The sequence below is a fragment of the Amphiura filiformis genome, chromosome 1, assembly GCF_039555335.1.
Source record: "Amphiura filiformis chromosome 1, Afil_fr2py, whole genome shotgun sequence".
Lineage (NCBI taxonomy): Eukaryota > Metazoa > Echinodermata > Ophiuroidea > Amphilepidida > Amphiuridae > Amphiura > Amphiura filiformis.
The window spans coordinates 31,708,755-31,725,564 of NC_092628.1; the positions used below are offsets into that span (position 1 = coordinate 31,708,755).

Sequence of the window (16,810 nt, forward strand, 5' to 3'; positions counted from 1 at the left end):
AATCCCATAACAAACTGCACTTTCTAAAACGTTGTTAACAAGGTCTTGCACTTTCATTGCTTGTTGTAGTAGTTGTACAATAGATGATGGCAGATGTGCATACATGTCTTGATGCATGAAGGTAAATATGTATTTGTTTTGCATATACATTGTCCAACACAAACATCAAGATCAACATTTATGAGTGAGTGAACAATAACATGCTCATTATTTGCAAGCATGAAAACTGGTCTTTTAAAAAAACCCACTGAAAACCATGTTTTTTTTTACCATTTTCTATGAATTTGATTCAGAAATAAGCTGAAAAACACTGAAATTAGCTAAAACGCTGAAAATTTTCATACCTGTATTTGCTATAAAAACCGTCAGTGATTTTCAGAATAAGGTAATGACAAAAAGGTATAGCTTAAATTTAAACCTCTTCAATAATTATCTGCCAGTATCACACCATAATTCCAATGAGTTTAGTTATTTTACTATTCTATATTGCTGGTACATTATGCAGGAATAAAATAATTAAAATAGCAAAAGACAAAGAACCTTGTTTTGAAGATAACAGAATCAACAAATGCATGTTCAGACAAAAACCTCCCCAAGAGTTTGATTAGTGCAACCTGACCTACCCTAAATATACTGCTGGCCCTGAATATTTTATTTATTTTGAGGGAGAAAAAAAAAAGTTCTTTAAATTGAAATATTATAGATAATAAATGCTCTAAAAGTGGAACAAAGTAGTTTGTGATGGTTTGAAGTTTAAAAAATATGCATTTTAACCATCTCATTATATCCGAAGTGTATCACCATCTTTTAGCATTTGAAAACGTGTAAGATTACTAATTAGTCATTTTTGACCCACCAAAAATAAATAATGAAACAATTTTAAAGACATAAGCTAGACATTTATTGCTTATCTTATTACCTTGTAATCCAATCCAGCTTCATGACTCCCCCTAGCACTGAGCGACTCATCCCGTGAGGTAGCACCCAATTCATAGTTGGTCCATCATGTCGTGATTCTGTCCTCATACGTGCATAACCTGGTAAAATAAGAACCGAGTTACAAAATTTACTTTCTCTTTCATTGGGCCATTGCAGTTGAAATCCAAACATCCCGTATGTTAGACATGCCCTTAAACTCCCACAGAGGGAGAGTAGATTTCAAATGTAGTCACTCATTCAAGTAACCCCATTTGAAATTCACACTATCTGTGTGAAAGATTAAGGTCATGTCTTCCACAGGGAGTGTTTGGATTTCAACTGGAATAGCCCATTAATTAGATTGACTAGTGGTCACCAGTCTTTCCCAGCTGTTCAATGCTTTATTATTCCCACTTGCTTTAGAGGCAGCGTGTTGATACGCGATGTCGTGAGATGACGCGAACTATACGCATTGTTTTTGTTTGATGTGGTGTGTTGATACGCAAAGACGCAAGATTTTTTTGTTTAACGCGATGCAGTTGTTAGGCGGCCATAGTAACTGATGCTCACTATTGTGAGGTCCCTGGATATTTTTTAAAGGTATTTTTGCTCATTTTTAGACTTTAATTACTAAAATTGAAAAAAATGAGGTGAATATGCAGCGTAACTCGGTGAATGATTTTGTTTGCAAAAGCGAAATTTGCAGTTGCATCACCACCGTTCGAGTTTTTATCACGAAAAGTTTTGCAACTCGGTAATTTATTATAGATGTTAAAAATTAACACATCCCAGTAATCTTTGTTCAAGATGGACCCACCTCTGGTAGCTTCTTTTCAACTTGCAACAAAGCATTAAATATGCTTGTTTATGCCACACATTCAACCTTTCTCAGCCTTCCAGAATGAAACCTAACCAAACATGACTCAGCATTGCATGGAGGTCAATGCCCTGTCACAAGCACAGAGGCCTTTGAGATGACATTATTTCTGAATGCATTTACACAAAAGCAATTACTATTTATTTAATAATGAAGCAGTATGTTCCCCTATCATTTGACAATTTTACTACAACTTGATATTAGGAGCTTTCCCTCAAATTGTTACCTTGGAATTTGCCACTTTCTTTGACTGAGAAGATGAGTAGTACATTGCGTGACTCTCTGAATGCCTGGGTGAGTCTGTGCTCATTATTTGGCAATGTTGACCACACACCCTGTAGAAGAAAACAAACAAACATCAACACCATGGCATACAGAACACTTAATAAGGATACAAGCGGTAAGGCTATGCCACTCACATACACTTAGTATGCTACTTGGCAGCCACAAGTGTATGTTCAAGGAAATATGAGAACTTTTCAGTGTATTCTCTTTAAGTGCATATATCCCTGCATATGCAACATTATCATACATGTACAATCTCAAGTGATGAATTACAGCTAAGTTCTATGACTTCTACAGTTGTAATTCACTCAACTTTCTTTCAATACATATATGCTATCTTGAAAACACTACCTAAGCAAATTCTAACATTTTGCTCAAATTGGTTTACTAGTTTTCAGAAAGGTAACATTATTCCTATGGCGGCTGCCTGTATAATTTATTCTGCCCTCCAGTTCAGTTCACTCACATACTTTGATTAACTTTTACCAAGTGATCAAGACCCTATTATCTATCGTGCCTTTGCTTTAGCTAAGGCCACATTCTCATGATTGTTACTCTTGATAAGAAAGTATCTGGCATCACGGAACAAATACTTGAGTTTTGAGGTTTGGTCTGTTAAAAATAAGTACATTCACAAAAGGTATTTAATTAAATAAAATGCATGAAATCTAGAATGACAAAGTCAGTGATTGTATAGTCTGTATACCTTCCTCGAGGCAGTTAATGATTTTCTCAAAACGGCTCATTTTTGGCAGGCATCTGATATGCTAGTTGGATTCCTTGCGTCATTTTATTTCCGACAATGTATACTTCTCATTACGTTCATTACAATTAAAAAACATGGTTAAATTACCGCCTCGAGGAAGGCAAACGGACTATAGGCTAGTTCAAATAGAAGTTATGTGCACAATCATGTCGCAGCATGTGCATGCAGCAATTTTTCCCAGATATTTAGCGTTCAGATATATATGCATATTCAATAAATATAAGAATAACTACATCAAGCTATACTAAGATTTAATAGTTACAAGTTGGTTACATATAGCCTACATTGCAGGTAAATCATAATAATTATGTAAGTGTATGTTTCAAACAGCGAGTGCTTGTCTTATTCTGAATTGTGACAATACAATTAGGTCAATTTTTGAACATTTTGCTCAAGTACTGACATGAATAAGTTTTGCAAGAAGCTACACTCTTTGTGTAAATATATTTGGCTTAAATCTAACCTTTTCTTACAGCCTTGACTGATGACGGCATCTTTGCTTTCTTGCTCTCTTCACCTGAATGCGTATCAGAGAGAAGACTCAAGTTAGACACGGAGTACAAAACAATACATGTAAAATGAGTATTAATGTACGGTACAGAGATGTAAGAGGATTCAGGTAAATGCCGGATTCGGTTTGTAACTCGACCCACATGACAACTTTCCAATTTCACAGCATTCTTACTATTTGGAAAGTAACTTCATTTTACAAGCAAACAATTTAGGCAGCATTGATACATTTTCTACAAGGCATAACAAATACCACAAGCATGAGAATTTCAATGCTAGTCTCAAAATATAAATGCACATCCACATCTCTTGCTTCATCAATCACAGCTTCCTTTCTTAGTAAATTACATGTCCTACTAACATTGCGGCAAGCTGAAGAAGACAACATACTGTACATGAAGGGATACATTCATTAAGATCAAGGACCTCAAGTATTGTGAAAGATGTCTACAGTGCTGAAATAATACCTTACCCTAGTTTGTACACTTGTTGTTACCTGAATCTGATGAATCACTGCTCGTCTTCTCTTCCGGTTTCTCCACTCCCTGTCCAAAAACAATGGGGGATATCTGTCTCTTGCGTCTTGGCCTCCTCTTCCTCTTCCTTTTCTCTTTTGAGTCATGTGACCTTGATGACCTACTTGAGGCACTGCTACTAGATGAGCTGGAGCTTGTACTAGCTTCGCTGCGGGTGTCATAATCATCAATATTTGGCTCATCCTCATCATCATCTTCAGCCTCCTCCTCTGCAAGATGAGGCTCTTCCTCTGGAGCCGATTCTGCATCCATACGGCCTGCATCTCCTTCCCCACTGGTGTCAGCAAAAGATGGTGCTTGCTTTTATGGTCTGTGCCAGGTGGGCGTAAGTCATCCGTTTCTGTTTCATAGAAAGGAACTGATCACAAATCACACAAAAGACATTCAATTTTGGCATGCAACAACTACACTGTACTGCAACACAATTGGACAAAAGATTTTTAGTTAGGGAGCCGGTCAAATTTGCCAAAGTTCTTTCCTTGGCATCATTTGATCGGTTGAAGTACAAGAGGAACTACAGAATCAGGTGTCTTCTTTACCCATCTATACCAGCAGGCCTGGAAAAAATGTAAACTTATTTCCTGGCAAGAGAGACAAATTTCCCTCAAACTTAGCAAAGATTTCGCAACATTTCGTAGTATTTCTTTATCCAGAAAAGCAAAATTTCCCTCCACATTTCCCAGCAAGGAGTTTGCAAATTTGCCTATTTTTTCCAGGCCAGTATATACCAGTCCCCAAATGATTACAATCAAACAGTCACACCCAAATTTAGATTCACAGAACAGAGGATGTAACATATCAATATCCTGTAAATTGATCTGGCCCTTTGCCAGCTGGCTGAGGACTTGCCCACGCCTCACAGCAAGAAACATTTATGGGAGCTCGTATGAATATTCGGAATATCAAGATTGTTTTTTGGCCCCAAACCTGAATTTCCGGCAATATCCAGAAAAAGGTACATCTCTGAAAGAATATGAATGAAAACATAAAGTTTCTACAATTAGCAAATTGTTACCAACACATGAAGATTGACATGTTGCACTGTTGTGAGTTACTATGCATACATACCCGAGTGTCCAGCAGCGGTCATGGCTGTGTAACTCTCCTCTTCTTCTTCAACCTGGTCCTGGAATAAACAAGCAATCAGAATCATTATCACACAGCACTTCTAAATCATTGACTATTTTTATCCCATCCACCAAACATTTTGGTCAATTTCCCTCACTTTTGTCCTCTTCTTACCCAGAACTTGTCAAGTCCCTACTTGATGTCTGGAATTACAAACAGGTCTTTGTCAATATTGTCTTATCTAGCTGCACTACATTGTAAATGATTTCATACCATTCTTGATTGATGTCATTAAACAAGAGCTTGATTTAGTGTAATATGATTATGATACTGAAAGATCATTTGAGCTTATAACTTTTGTCTCCATCAGATGCTCCTGCCATGGTAAATGTGCAAGTAGGGCAATTATATGACCCATATAGAAATATGAAGGGGGATGTTTATGAAGCAGAGAAATGTTAAAGGAAGCGTCCAAATCTGCACAGATAGTTGGTGGGTATCACACTATAAGTGCAGTGCACTTATATTGTGATGCCCACCAACTATTTTTTAGTGCAGCCTAGTTGATGCGATCTGATTGTGATGATTCACCAGTGGCAGCGAAATTACAGTGCCTTGAATCCTCTGGAAAATAGACAAAATCCAAAATTTATCATTATTATTATCTGATCATAACTTACAATGTACTGTGTGACTTCAAAATTTAAAGTTTTGCAAACACAATTAAATGTGTTATTATCATCAAAATACATGTAACGCTATATTTAGAAGTTCAAGTTCTTCACATGATTTAATTAGCTCTAACAGCCACTAAGATGACATTTGGCACTGAAGAACAATTGTGACCCACCCTTCACATCAAAACCTACTAGTTGTCTTAAGTAATGAAAATTGAGATTAAAAAATAGATTAAAAAACTATTTTTTAGCTTTAAAATCACACCTTACTTGTTGAAATCAGATACAGAAAAAATGATTAAGTGGCGGAACAAGCTCAAATTTCTTTTTTTGTTATTTTCTTTATATTTTCTTATCTTCTTTCATCATTATCTGCATCAGCGGAGCGGACAACTGGTCGCTTTTGATATGATGGGTCACAATTGGAGTTTATTTAAAAATCAATACCTGGTCCTTGGGCTCCTCTTCATCTTGTTCCACCTCTTCTTCTTTAGCCTCTTGCTTCCTGCTCCTTCTCTTTGACTGTCTTCGCTCTGGTTCTGGCTCTGGCTCTTCCGCCGCCTCTTCAGTTTCTGCCATCTCGGCCTCTGCCGTTGAATCGCCACCAGTGACATCAACCTCATCAGTAGTTATCTCTTTCTCTTCCTTGGGTGCAGACGACTTCTTTGTTGAAGTTTTACCACTTTTTTTACCTGTTGGTGTTTTCTTAGTGGATCTTTTTACTGTTTTCTTGGTTTTGGTTGTCCCATTAGTTGCCTTGGTAGCTGCACCTGTACCATCCACAGCTATGGCGACTGCATTAGCCTCTGTGATTGGTTGGTTACTGGCTTTGGCCTTTGGGGTCTTCACTAGTTTAGGAGTCTTTGTATCTTTGCTACCTGCTTTGGCAGCTGCAGCTTTGCTGTTTCGTTTTGCTCTACCTAAACAGATAAATTATAATAAATACATACGTGCATATATGCAAAAATGTGTAAAAAACCCAAATGGCCATCTGATGTTACTTTTATAAACAAATACATATGGTTTCGTCATCAACCTAATAAGAGTCCCACATGCTTATATCCATCACATTACGGGCGCCGAGGCGCTTTTTTAAGGGGTTACTACACCCCTGGCCAATTTTGTGCCTATTTTTGAATTTTTCTCAAAAATTATAGAACATTGGTAACAAGTAGTGACATGTAAGATATGTATATTATAGGGGCAAGGACTACAACTACTGCACTGAAAATTCAGCAACTCAAAGCAAGTAGTTGTTGATTTATTGATCAGATATTGGTTTTCCCTCATTTTTGACTGTAACTCCACAACTATTGTCTGTGCTGAAATAAAAATTTCCAGTGCAGTAGTTGTAGTCCTTACTACTATACTATATACTACTATATCTTACTTGTCTCCAATGCACTATAGTTTTTGAGAAAAATGCAAAACTAGGCACAAAATTGGGCAGGGGTGTAGTGCCCCCTTAAAGCGATGACAGGAAAATTTAAGAAAAGTGAGAATTTAACACAAACATTCAAAATAAAGTGTATACCTGAATTCAAAATTGTCATAATTTTATAGACATTTGACAAAATCAGTTGTACATGTGCATTGAAAAGGGCTCCAATTAGGACGAATATGTCCCATTTCATGAAGATCATAGCAATGCCAGGTGCCATCTCTATATGCAGCAACACACACTTGATACTGTCATCAATATATATTTTTATTGTTGATATGTCGCTAAAATATCAACTCTGATGTCAAAACAAGTTTGAAAGTGATGCACTAGGCCTACAGTCTCTAGCAGAGAAAAATGGCATTTGTTTACATTTTGAGAGATGCAGTGTGTGAATATGGAAGTGGTGTTTGGATACTTTTTGAGCGAAGTATATTTGGATAAAAACTAGGGTCAGCATCAACACCTCTTCTGTCGGAATTCTGTTGACAAAGTGAATTCTGCCTTCAGAGGTCATACTTTTGGCAGTATGCCAGTATGGTGTAAGTGTACACTTTATTGCTATAAGTGTAATCGCTATGAAGACGGCCATCTTGAATTTTGCCAGATGGTGTTTCTAGATATTTTTAGGTTTAAATTTTTACAATTTTCCTAAAATCATGAGAAAAAAGTCCTGGTATTTTTTCGGAACCCAGTGTTGACGTCGAGATACAGAATATGTCGACATCAAAAAAACGGTGCTGATGCCGCCTCTAATATACACTACATACATGTAGTCGACATCAAGAAATGTAGTTGCTGTGCAATACTTGCTCTAAGGGACCGATCACAAACACTTGTTAGGGAGGGCCTGACAGGGGCATTTATTCTTCCGTTAATCGCCCCCAAAGGGGAGGGAATAATTTTACCCCTTTGGGGAAGAATTTTGCATTTTGAAAAAGAAAAAAAAGAGAGGGGAAAAACAGAAGAAAGTCAACAGGATTCAAGGAAGATTAAAAATAAAATTAACTAATTTGGGGAAAATGTATAACTGGAACATGTATAATTATGTTTTATGGTATTTTTGGAATGAAATAGATGGTCACTGGATGGCAGTGCCAGTGAGTGCTATACAGGGTGGGTGAATTCATCAAGTGTCATTTAGGGAAGAATTATAATGGGTACATAACATTAGCATACATGTAGTGGTCCCTTGGCTTTTACCCATTCCCATCCCAAAATAATTATTTGAGGGAAACCACGGACTTTATCATAAAACAGGGAAAAGTTGGGTCAGTAATTCTTCCCTGCCTGGGCAATAGTAACTAGTGGTCATACTATAATGCACAGTTTGCACACTAAGATTAAGGGAGCTCTGCTTTGCATATTACAAAATCCATTTTCTTTTTAGTTTGGACATCTGCCTATCTAGGGAAGCAGTTGGGATTCTAAGGGAAGAACCATCAATTAGTTAACAGCTCTATTGTCCAAGTTTATCTTCCCTTTTAAACCTCAGCTTCAGATCCAAATCCTTGATTATTCTTCCCTAGATAGCAATAGTTCCGTGGCATTCTCTGAACTCTGCAACAGAAGAATTTTAATTCTAAGGATTTATAAATCAGGGGCATGCGAGTCACCACATATAAAAGAGCTGAAAACGCAAAAACCAGATAGCAAAAAGCTCAAAACACCTAGCAAAAAGCTGCAATTTGGGAAGATCCTATAGTTTTGTACAGAGCAAGTGTACTGGTACAAAAAAAGCTGAAAATCAAAACAAAAAAGCTGAACTCTCACATCCCTGTAAATAATAAATCACAGCTAGCTCTGAAAATAAGAAAGAGTCTAGAGGTGTTTACCAGCCTGTCTTCCCTTTGAACCATTAGTCCTTAGATGCAATGGTTCAGTGTCCAGACTGTACCATCTAGGAAAGAATTTGACATTTTTAGGGAAGACAGAATAGAACAACTCACAACACACCTATGTTCAGTCAGGGAAGGGAGGGAACACGAAAATAAGGAAAAGTACATGTAGATAGGGGTCTATCGGTGTGGAAATTTTCAGAAAAAGAGGGTCATTCGGTGTTGGCAATGTCAAAAATGGAGTGATTTTGTATGGGAGTGCCTAAAATTTCACATCATTGACAATCAAAAATAGCTTTTTACCCAATTTTACAGTACAACATAGACAAAACTCATTTATTTTGCTTAAAATGTGTGTGAAGCACGCCAAAATATTTTGAGGACTAATTGTTCAAGAAAGGGGGGTCACTCAGTGTAGGCTACTGAAAAAAACAGGGTCATTGGGTGTAGGATTTACCAAAAACAATGGGGTCTTTTCATGGGCTCATGACGTATGTCAATATAATTATGGGAGTGTGCCCCCCCCCCGGAGATAGCAACCAACCTAAAATTTTCCCTTTTTGGTCCATTTTGGGGGTTTTCAGTTGGGGAAGAATCTCACGGGACGGATGTGACACCGCGCGGTAGGGTGAGGGAATAATTTCAATTTTCTGGAAGAATAGACACCCCTGGGGCCTGATGCAAAAAAATTCATCACAAAAATTTTGCAGGCCCCCCCCCCTTTACAGATCTCAACAATCTGGTCATTTTTTTCAGGAACCCCCTTTTTGCGTCAGGCCCCCATAACAAGTGTTTGTGAACGGTCCCTAATGTCATTTTATCATACTTAAAATAGCCATATCACTAAAATACTGGTTGGCTAATATTAGCTACTTACTGGTCTTCTTGTCTGCATCAACAGTTGGGCTGATCTCATCAGCAAAATTAAACTCATCATCTTGAGGAGCCATGATGTCCAACTCACCCCCTGCAAAAAGGAAACAGATAGTAACAATGATGCAAATCTGTTTCCGTAAATATCACTACCCTTAGTGGGTCGGTTGGTCGGGCATCAATGTTCTTGGGCATTAGGACGCCCAGATCACCACGGTTGTTTATGCCCGCGGGGCTGCTTGCAGCTCAAGGATACTGACCGAAACATTCTGTGATTCTTATTTCATCAAATATATAACAAAATTAAGTAACTTTATTAAAAAAATTTTGTTTTCCCTTCCACCGATCGCACATCCAGGCCACCGGGCATTAACATTGTTTATGCCAGGCTCTCAACCAATCACACTCGCTGTTATGCTTTAAAAAAATAAGTTAACTTGCCCTTATCAACCGACCCAAAAATCTAAAAAAACATGGTCAAATTTTTTGTTTAATTTGACTATTGGGATATAAATGTCATATTTTGGTTAATATAATATTTCAAAATACTTGTACCGTATTTCGTCAAATAAACGCCCCCGGGGGGGGGCGTTACATTTTCCCAATGGGGGGCGTTTATTCAAGGTCAATTTTAGAACAATAATTCCCGTTAAAATCATTAGGTAAACTTAAAACTTCCGAGTTTCCAATCCAGATTTTCGCCAATTATTGACGCTATTATCGACCATGTGGGCGACTTGGTAAGCTTACTACACAAGATAGCATGGAAATATCGGCATTTTTAAACATCTTGGTTGAAAAAAAGTGGTGGGGCGTTTATTTGAGAGGGGCGACTATTTGATTTAAATACGGTATGTGTTTTATTTAAATGTTAAACTGCAGTATAACGCATAAAATCATAAATTCCTTGCAAATTCTCACTCGATTTCTGCATTTTGTTTCGTTAATTTTGGCAGCGTAAACATAAGCTGTAACTTTAGGGAAATGTGGGATGGAAATTGTGTTCAGTTGCGTTTCATGCACTGATTTGAATCACATTTCCTGTAGTATTTTTGTTAAAATATGCACCTGAAGATACGTAAATTCTCTATGCCAAATATTCGGCATCACATCATATTTTGCATAAATTGCAAAAAAAATTGACACTGGTGTTGGTACCTACATGTAAAGGGCAAGTCAACTTTTTTTTTTAGCCTTATATAGCGCATAGGTATGAACATCAAATGCTTTCATTTTCAAGCTCGATAATGCCAAGTAAAAATCGAGAGTGAACTTTGTACTTACAAATGTACTTAGTTTGTAGGGCTAGCAGTATATTTTAAATCCAGGGGTTCTAACTAAACCCTAAAACTAAAATAATTCAAACCCTAAACTTAAGTTTTGAAAAATTACGATCACACAATATGACTATGTTACAAGTGTAAAGTCAATGGTGCAAAATTCAACAACCCAAATATCGCATGTGTGCCACTAATCAGGGTCGCGCTAATAATGTATACCGGTATTATTGGGGCAAGGACTACAACTACTGCACTGAAAATTCAGCAACTCAAGGCCAAGTAGTTATTGATTTAATGAATGATCAAATATTGGTTTTCCCTCATTTTTGCACAACGGCACAACTCCTGTCTGTGCTGAAATAAAATTTCCAGTGCAGTAGTTGTAGTCCTTGCCCCTATAATATACATATCTAACTTGTCACCAAGGTGCTATAATTTTGAGAAAAATGCAAAAAAAAGGCACAAAATTGGCCAGGGGTGTAGTACCCCCTTTCAGAATAAATAACCTCCGGTGCATTGCAAATGCGTTAAGTTCTTGTGTGCAAATTCAAAGCTAAAGTTCTTGAGTAACACCCAAGGCGCTTAAAATGACAAATTTATCAACTTTTGCATCAAGGTTAAACATGTTCTAATTATTGTTCTTAGCTGTACAAACATACCGGATTACCGGTACCTAATTCATTGAACAAGCTTTATTTTGTTTCAAAATCCATATTTTATCGCAATTTTTGACGTTTAAAGAGCTGAATGAATGCAAAACTGGTGATGCACACTCCCTAAAACTTTCGCATCCACAAGCGCTTGATGTACGCTCGTTTTGATGGTGATTTACGCTCCTGTATCAAGCATGTTTGACAGCATTTTACTGCATGATGCAATTTTACATTTATTCAACTTTCAAGATGGCAAATTTCTCGGAAAACATGATGATGTTGATGTATTTTTCTTTTAAAAATTCCATTTCACACATTTTTTGCCACTTTCCACTCATCTGATCATCTTTTTATGTGACGGAAGTGATGCTGATTTTAAATGAAGGTGTTTCTTGCTTTTCCGATAATTTTCCAATTGTTTTTCGAGACAAGAACTAGTAGAATAGCCGTTTTCACTTGTTTTCAAAAAGTTGTTTTCGCCTTGTTTTTTTACCCCATAATTTCCCTCATTTTTACCGAAGCCCTACCCTCCTTCCAATACATTATTTAAAGAAAACCTTGACTTCAACATGATTGGCAACTGTTTAAACCTTGATCATGATGCAAAAGTAAACCTTGATGCAAAAGAAATAATTTAAGTCCTTATAGCTGGTCTAAGGAAAAGATTGCCAATTTACCTCCAGCTCCATGGCATGGCAAATCCAAAATTTATTTTATTTATTTATGAGCATGACCCGACAGTCATGACATCACAATAGCGGTAAATTAGTGACGCAAAATAGTACATTTTGAATGCAGTGGTTTCTAGCCTCAAAATTTAATGTGAAGCTAGCAGTGACCAATTCATGGCTACCACTACCAGATGTCAATGTCAAGACTTCCATGACTTCTCGTGCAACAACTATAGAAAAATTATATAATTTGTGTACATCATGGTACATACTCTTTGCGTGGCTCTGCGTAGTAAGCTGTTGTACGCAGATAACCTCCGTAATATGGACGCGAACTCGCGAAGAGTAGCGTTCTGCGCTCTTGTATTAGCATGATCATGATGATAGTCGCGGAGTAACATGTTCAGTTCCCCTTTCTCGAGCTGGTTGCTATGCACGCGCTTGTGCAAAGGGGACGAAGGGGACAGTACAATGTTCCTGGATGTCCGACTGAGCGAATTCTCGCAAAGATATTCTCGTCAACAAAATTGCAAGAATCTAAATGGATTCTCGTAAATATTTCATTTTATCGTACAAAGTTGTACGGCGAGAATCCAAGGATTCTTGCAAAATTCCACTGGTCATGCTGGTTGCGAATTTCTGACCCTGGAAGGCTGGAATTACATAATAATTATGTATTATTCATCTGTAGCATGACCAGACTTGTTTTTAGCCAATCATGTGATACAAACATAAACATGAAACTAAAATTTACCTAATTTCCCTCATTTATCAAACATGTAAAAGGCCTGTCCTCCATTCAAATACATTAAACCTTTTTATCCTCCATGCAAAAGTAAAAATTTAGTCGCTTTACAGCGTGGTCTAAAAGACTAAAACATGAAAAAGGGCCGCCCTTCGCTTCGTTTTACAGCAGTACAATGATGAATGTCATGATTTTGTGTTAGTGTCATTCTACATTTATCGATCAAATTTTGGATTAATTAAAAATAAATTATTTCTTATTATTGATTCTTATGAAAGAGAAGATACATACCTGCTTCCTCTGTAGCTTCTTGATCAGACATGATGTTTTTAAAGGCCTAAAAATCGCTTCTTAAATGACTGATGTTTTGCACGCACACATCCCTTTCCTTCCGGCAGAGAAAAGATGGCGACGCTTGCGATGTGTAGACTCTTCTGCAGTTTATCAACAACATTCGGAACAAAGAAGCGCATAATGCGTAGTGGAAAATACGAGCGCTAGTGACGAGAGAGGAGAGGGGAAGAGACTGTAAACAACGTCACTTCTCAGCAATCAGCAGACACGGCGCGACTGCCCTGAATATTAAATTCATGATGATGATGACCTGCCTGTGGATTCTATGATTGGATGGATTAGCTTGGATTCAACCCCGGTGGATTCAATCTACTGAAGTTTATCAGGGTTTATCAGCAGCTACAGAGCCTACAGTAGTTCTTGCACCATTATTGATAAAGCCTTAAAAATTAAATAAAAAAGCTTGTCTGCCCTTTCCCGACCGACCCAAATTTTGGAGAATTTCCAAAAAAAAGGTTTGAATTTTATACTGTAGGCCTACAATGTTTTGATTTTCAGGATTTTGTATTTATTTTTCATTTATAAATTGCGTGATAAATTGATACTTCTTTTAAGAACTTGAGTATCAATTACTAAAATGAGTAGTTAAAATACTCACAAATGCTCACACCCACTTGTAACAAAATTACCGACCTACTGACCAAAACAATTTTGGAGATGAAAGGGAAAACATTTTTTTTCTTTAAGAAACTCTTCAAAATGACTCTCCCCGAGGACACTTACTTATTTTTTTAAGCCATAAATGTACTATCTTTTTTTCAAACATGATTTTTTTTGCATATTTGTAATGTTTACACATATCCCAACTTGCACCTAAATGGAATTGGCCAAATTTGTTGTCTATGTAGGCCAACAGAGCAAATTTGACATAGAAGTCATACCGTAATTTATGTCCTCCCATAGAACTGCATGCATGTTAAATGGCAAAAATAACCAGTGGGATTTCTTTCACAATAACCTTGCCATTTCAGCTTAAAATGGTCAGCAACCCTTCCCAGCAGTTATTACTATGAACAATTTGAATAAAGAATAACAAAATTAAAATTTGATAGATGATCGTACATAGGCTGTAAACCTTCATAAACCTTTTTCAAAATAACAAAACACAACAAAAACAAACTTGTTTTGATGCACATTTTAATGTCAATGTTTTTATTACTGATATGTGAGTCAATGCAATGACATTCTCAAGTTGCATGAAGCAAAATGTGATTGTTAATAATAAATCTTCCATTTTTTGCTCAATGCTCATATTTTCATGACTACATGTATAAACACTTGTTTTTGTACATGATGTGTGAGGATCAAGTTTCTGTCTGACCCCAATGATGATTTATTCATCAAAATAACAGGTCAAAATGCGGGTCAAAATAACGTACACAACAACAAAAACATGTTTTTATTACTGATATGTGAGTCAATGCAATGACATTCTCAAGTTGCATGAAGCAAAATGTGATTGTTAATAATAAATCTTCCATTTTCACATTTTTTGCTCAATGCTCATATTTTCATGACTACATGTATAAACACTTGTTTTTGTACATGAGGTGTGAGGATCAAGTTTCCGTCTGACCCCAATGATGATTTATTCATCAAAATAACAGGTCAAAATGCGGGGTCAAAATAACGTACACAACAACAAAAACATTATAATTTTCTCATTTTCTCCTGATAGGCAGTTAATATTATCATAAAGTTCCTGCTACTGAAACAAAACATGGTCACCAATTTGAGCACTTCAGTATCAGTAACATTTAACCATACCCCCAATACCGTACCTTGGAATTTATTCTAGTGAAAAACATATTTTTTCGATACATCTCGAAAATCTGGCTCGTAAGCATAATTTCCTAATGATCATATTTCCTATACAATACATGTATGTTTATGGTGGGATACTGATGCATGCACAAAATATATTCCCTAAAAGGGAAAAATTATTGGTGATTGCATGTGTAGTACATGTACGTAAGGGTGCAATAATATTATGTATAACCCAGGGTAGTGGCGGCGCCAGAAATTTTTTTCCGGGGGGAAATGAGGGAAAAAAGTGAATTTCAGGGGGGGCAAAATCAACAAATTTGGCTAAAATTACCGTAAAAAGTGGAAATTTTGGGTTTTTACTGGGGGAACAGTTCTGACTGGGGAATTTCCCCAGTCCCCCTGGTACCGCCACTGCCCCAGGGATGGGTGAATTATAGGGGACTAAGCATTTTGTTGGTAAGCCTCAGATATGGTCAAGCATTTCTGGAAGGTCAAAATTAAAGGAGCACCTATTACACCTAAAAGCTCTCAGAAAAACAGGTAAACATTCAAGTACCGGCTTGCTGCACTTGCACTACATGATCAGACAAGGTTTTAAATTTAGTTCCCAAAATCTGGCATGTGTATAAGGGGAAGGGGTAAAGACTTTCTGACACGTCAAAAGGGGTAGGCTAGAGATATGTTAGCATATCAAAGGGGAGTGCAAGCAATTTTTGACAGACATTGAATTTTGAGAATTTACCCCTGGGGATACACAATCACAATTATTGGACAGTAAGTTACACTACACCAAACTTATAGCACCTGAGAACGCATGAGTTAGGTGGTAAAATGTTTTTCACATACATACATATTACATATTCTATTACCTCCACGACCCATTATTCAAAATCGCGCACTGTGATTAGTTGAAACGCGTCACGTGAAAGCCCATTAATTAGCAATAAAGTGGCAGGGGCAACGAACTTTATGTTCTTCTCGCATCACAGCGCACAGCAAAGCGCGATGCAGTATGTTAGTGTCGTTACGCATTCTACGCAAAGCATTATGCTTGGTTACGCGTTCTGCAATACGCGCTATCACTTACGACTTGGCCACGCGTAGGCTCTCCACCTTGAGGTAAACAACTTGAAATTATTTGGGCACAAATGTGATATTTTCTCTTTAATCAAGATTTTGGCAGTAAAACGTTTAAATAATGGGTTCGGGCTCGCCTCACCCATTATTTACGCTTTTACTGCCTCGACACATTATTTTCGTGATAAAGGATAATGCATTACCCTTTATTTCTTAAATATTGTCGGTGTATTACATAGTGACCCGGGGGCACTCAACACAAATGACCATACGGGTATGCTCCCCGGAAAGACCCCCTTTTGGGTTTTCGCAGCTCGAAAGACCCCTATATTTGACCAAAATAACGCTCTGAAAGACCCTTGATTTTGATAATTTCAGCTATAAAAGACCCCAAAATTGCTCATTCCTCATATTTCTTATTTTTTCAGGCGATTTTCAACCAAAAAGCCAAGAAAGACCCTTGATTTTGACTTT

At 37.2% G+C, this 16,810-nt stretch overlaps 1 protein-coding gene across 1 annotated transcript in view; it reads right to left on the reverse strand.

Annotated features, from left to right (window-relative positions):
- LOC140143655 (uncharacterized) overlaps window positions 1–13,585 on the reverse strand; it is a 30,431-nt gene extending 16,846 nt beyond the window's left edge. The window contains 10 exon segments of the mRNA XM_072165503.1: window positions 920–1,037; window positions 2,022–2,130; window positions 2,598–2,692; window positions 3,310–3,363; window positions 3,853–4,039; window positions 4,042–4,250; window positions 4,961–5,018; window positions 6,085–6,557; window positions 9,794–9,883; window positions 13,430–13,585. Coding sequence (XP_072021604.1) covers window positions 920–1,037; window positions 2,022–2,130; window positions 2,598–2,692; window positions 3,310–3,363; window positions 3,853–4,039; window positions 4,042–4,250; window positions 4,961–5,018; window positions 6,085–6,557; window positions 9,794–9,883; window positions 13,430–13,460 — 1,424 coding nt within the window. The 5' untranslated portion in view covers window positions 13,461–13,585.
- Window positions 13,586–16,810: the final 3,225 nt, after the last annotated feature.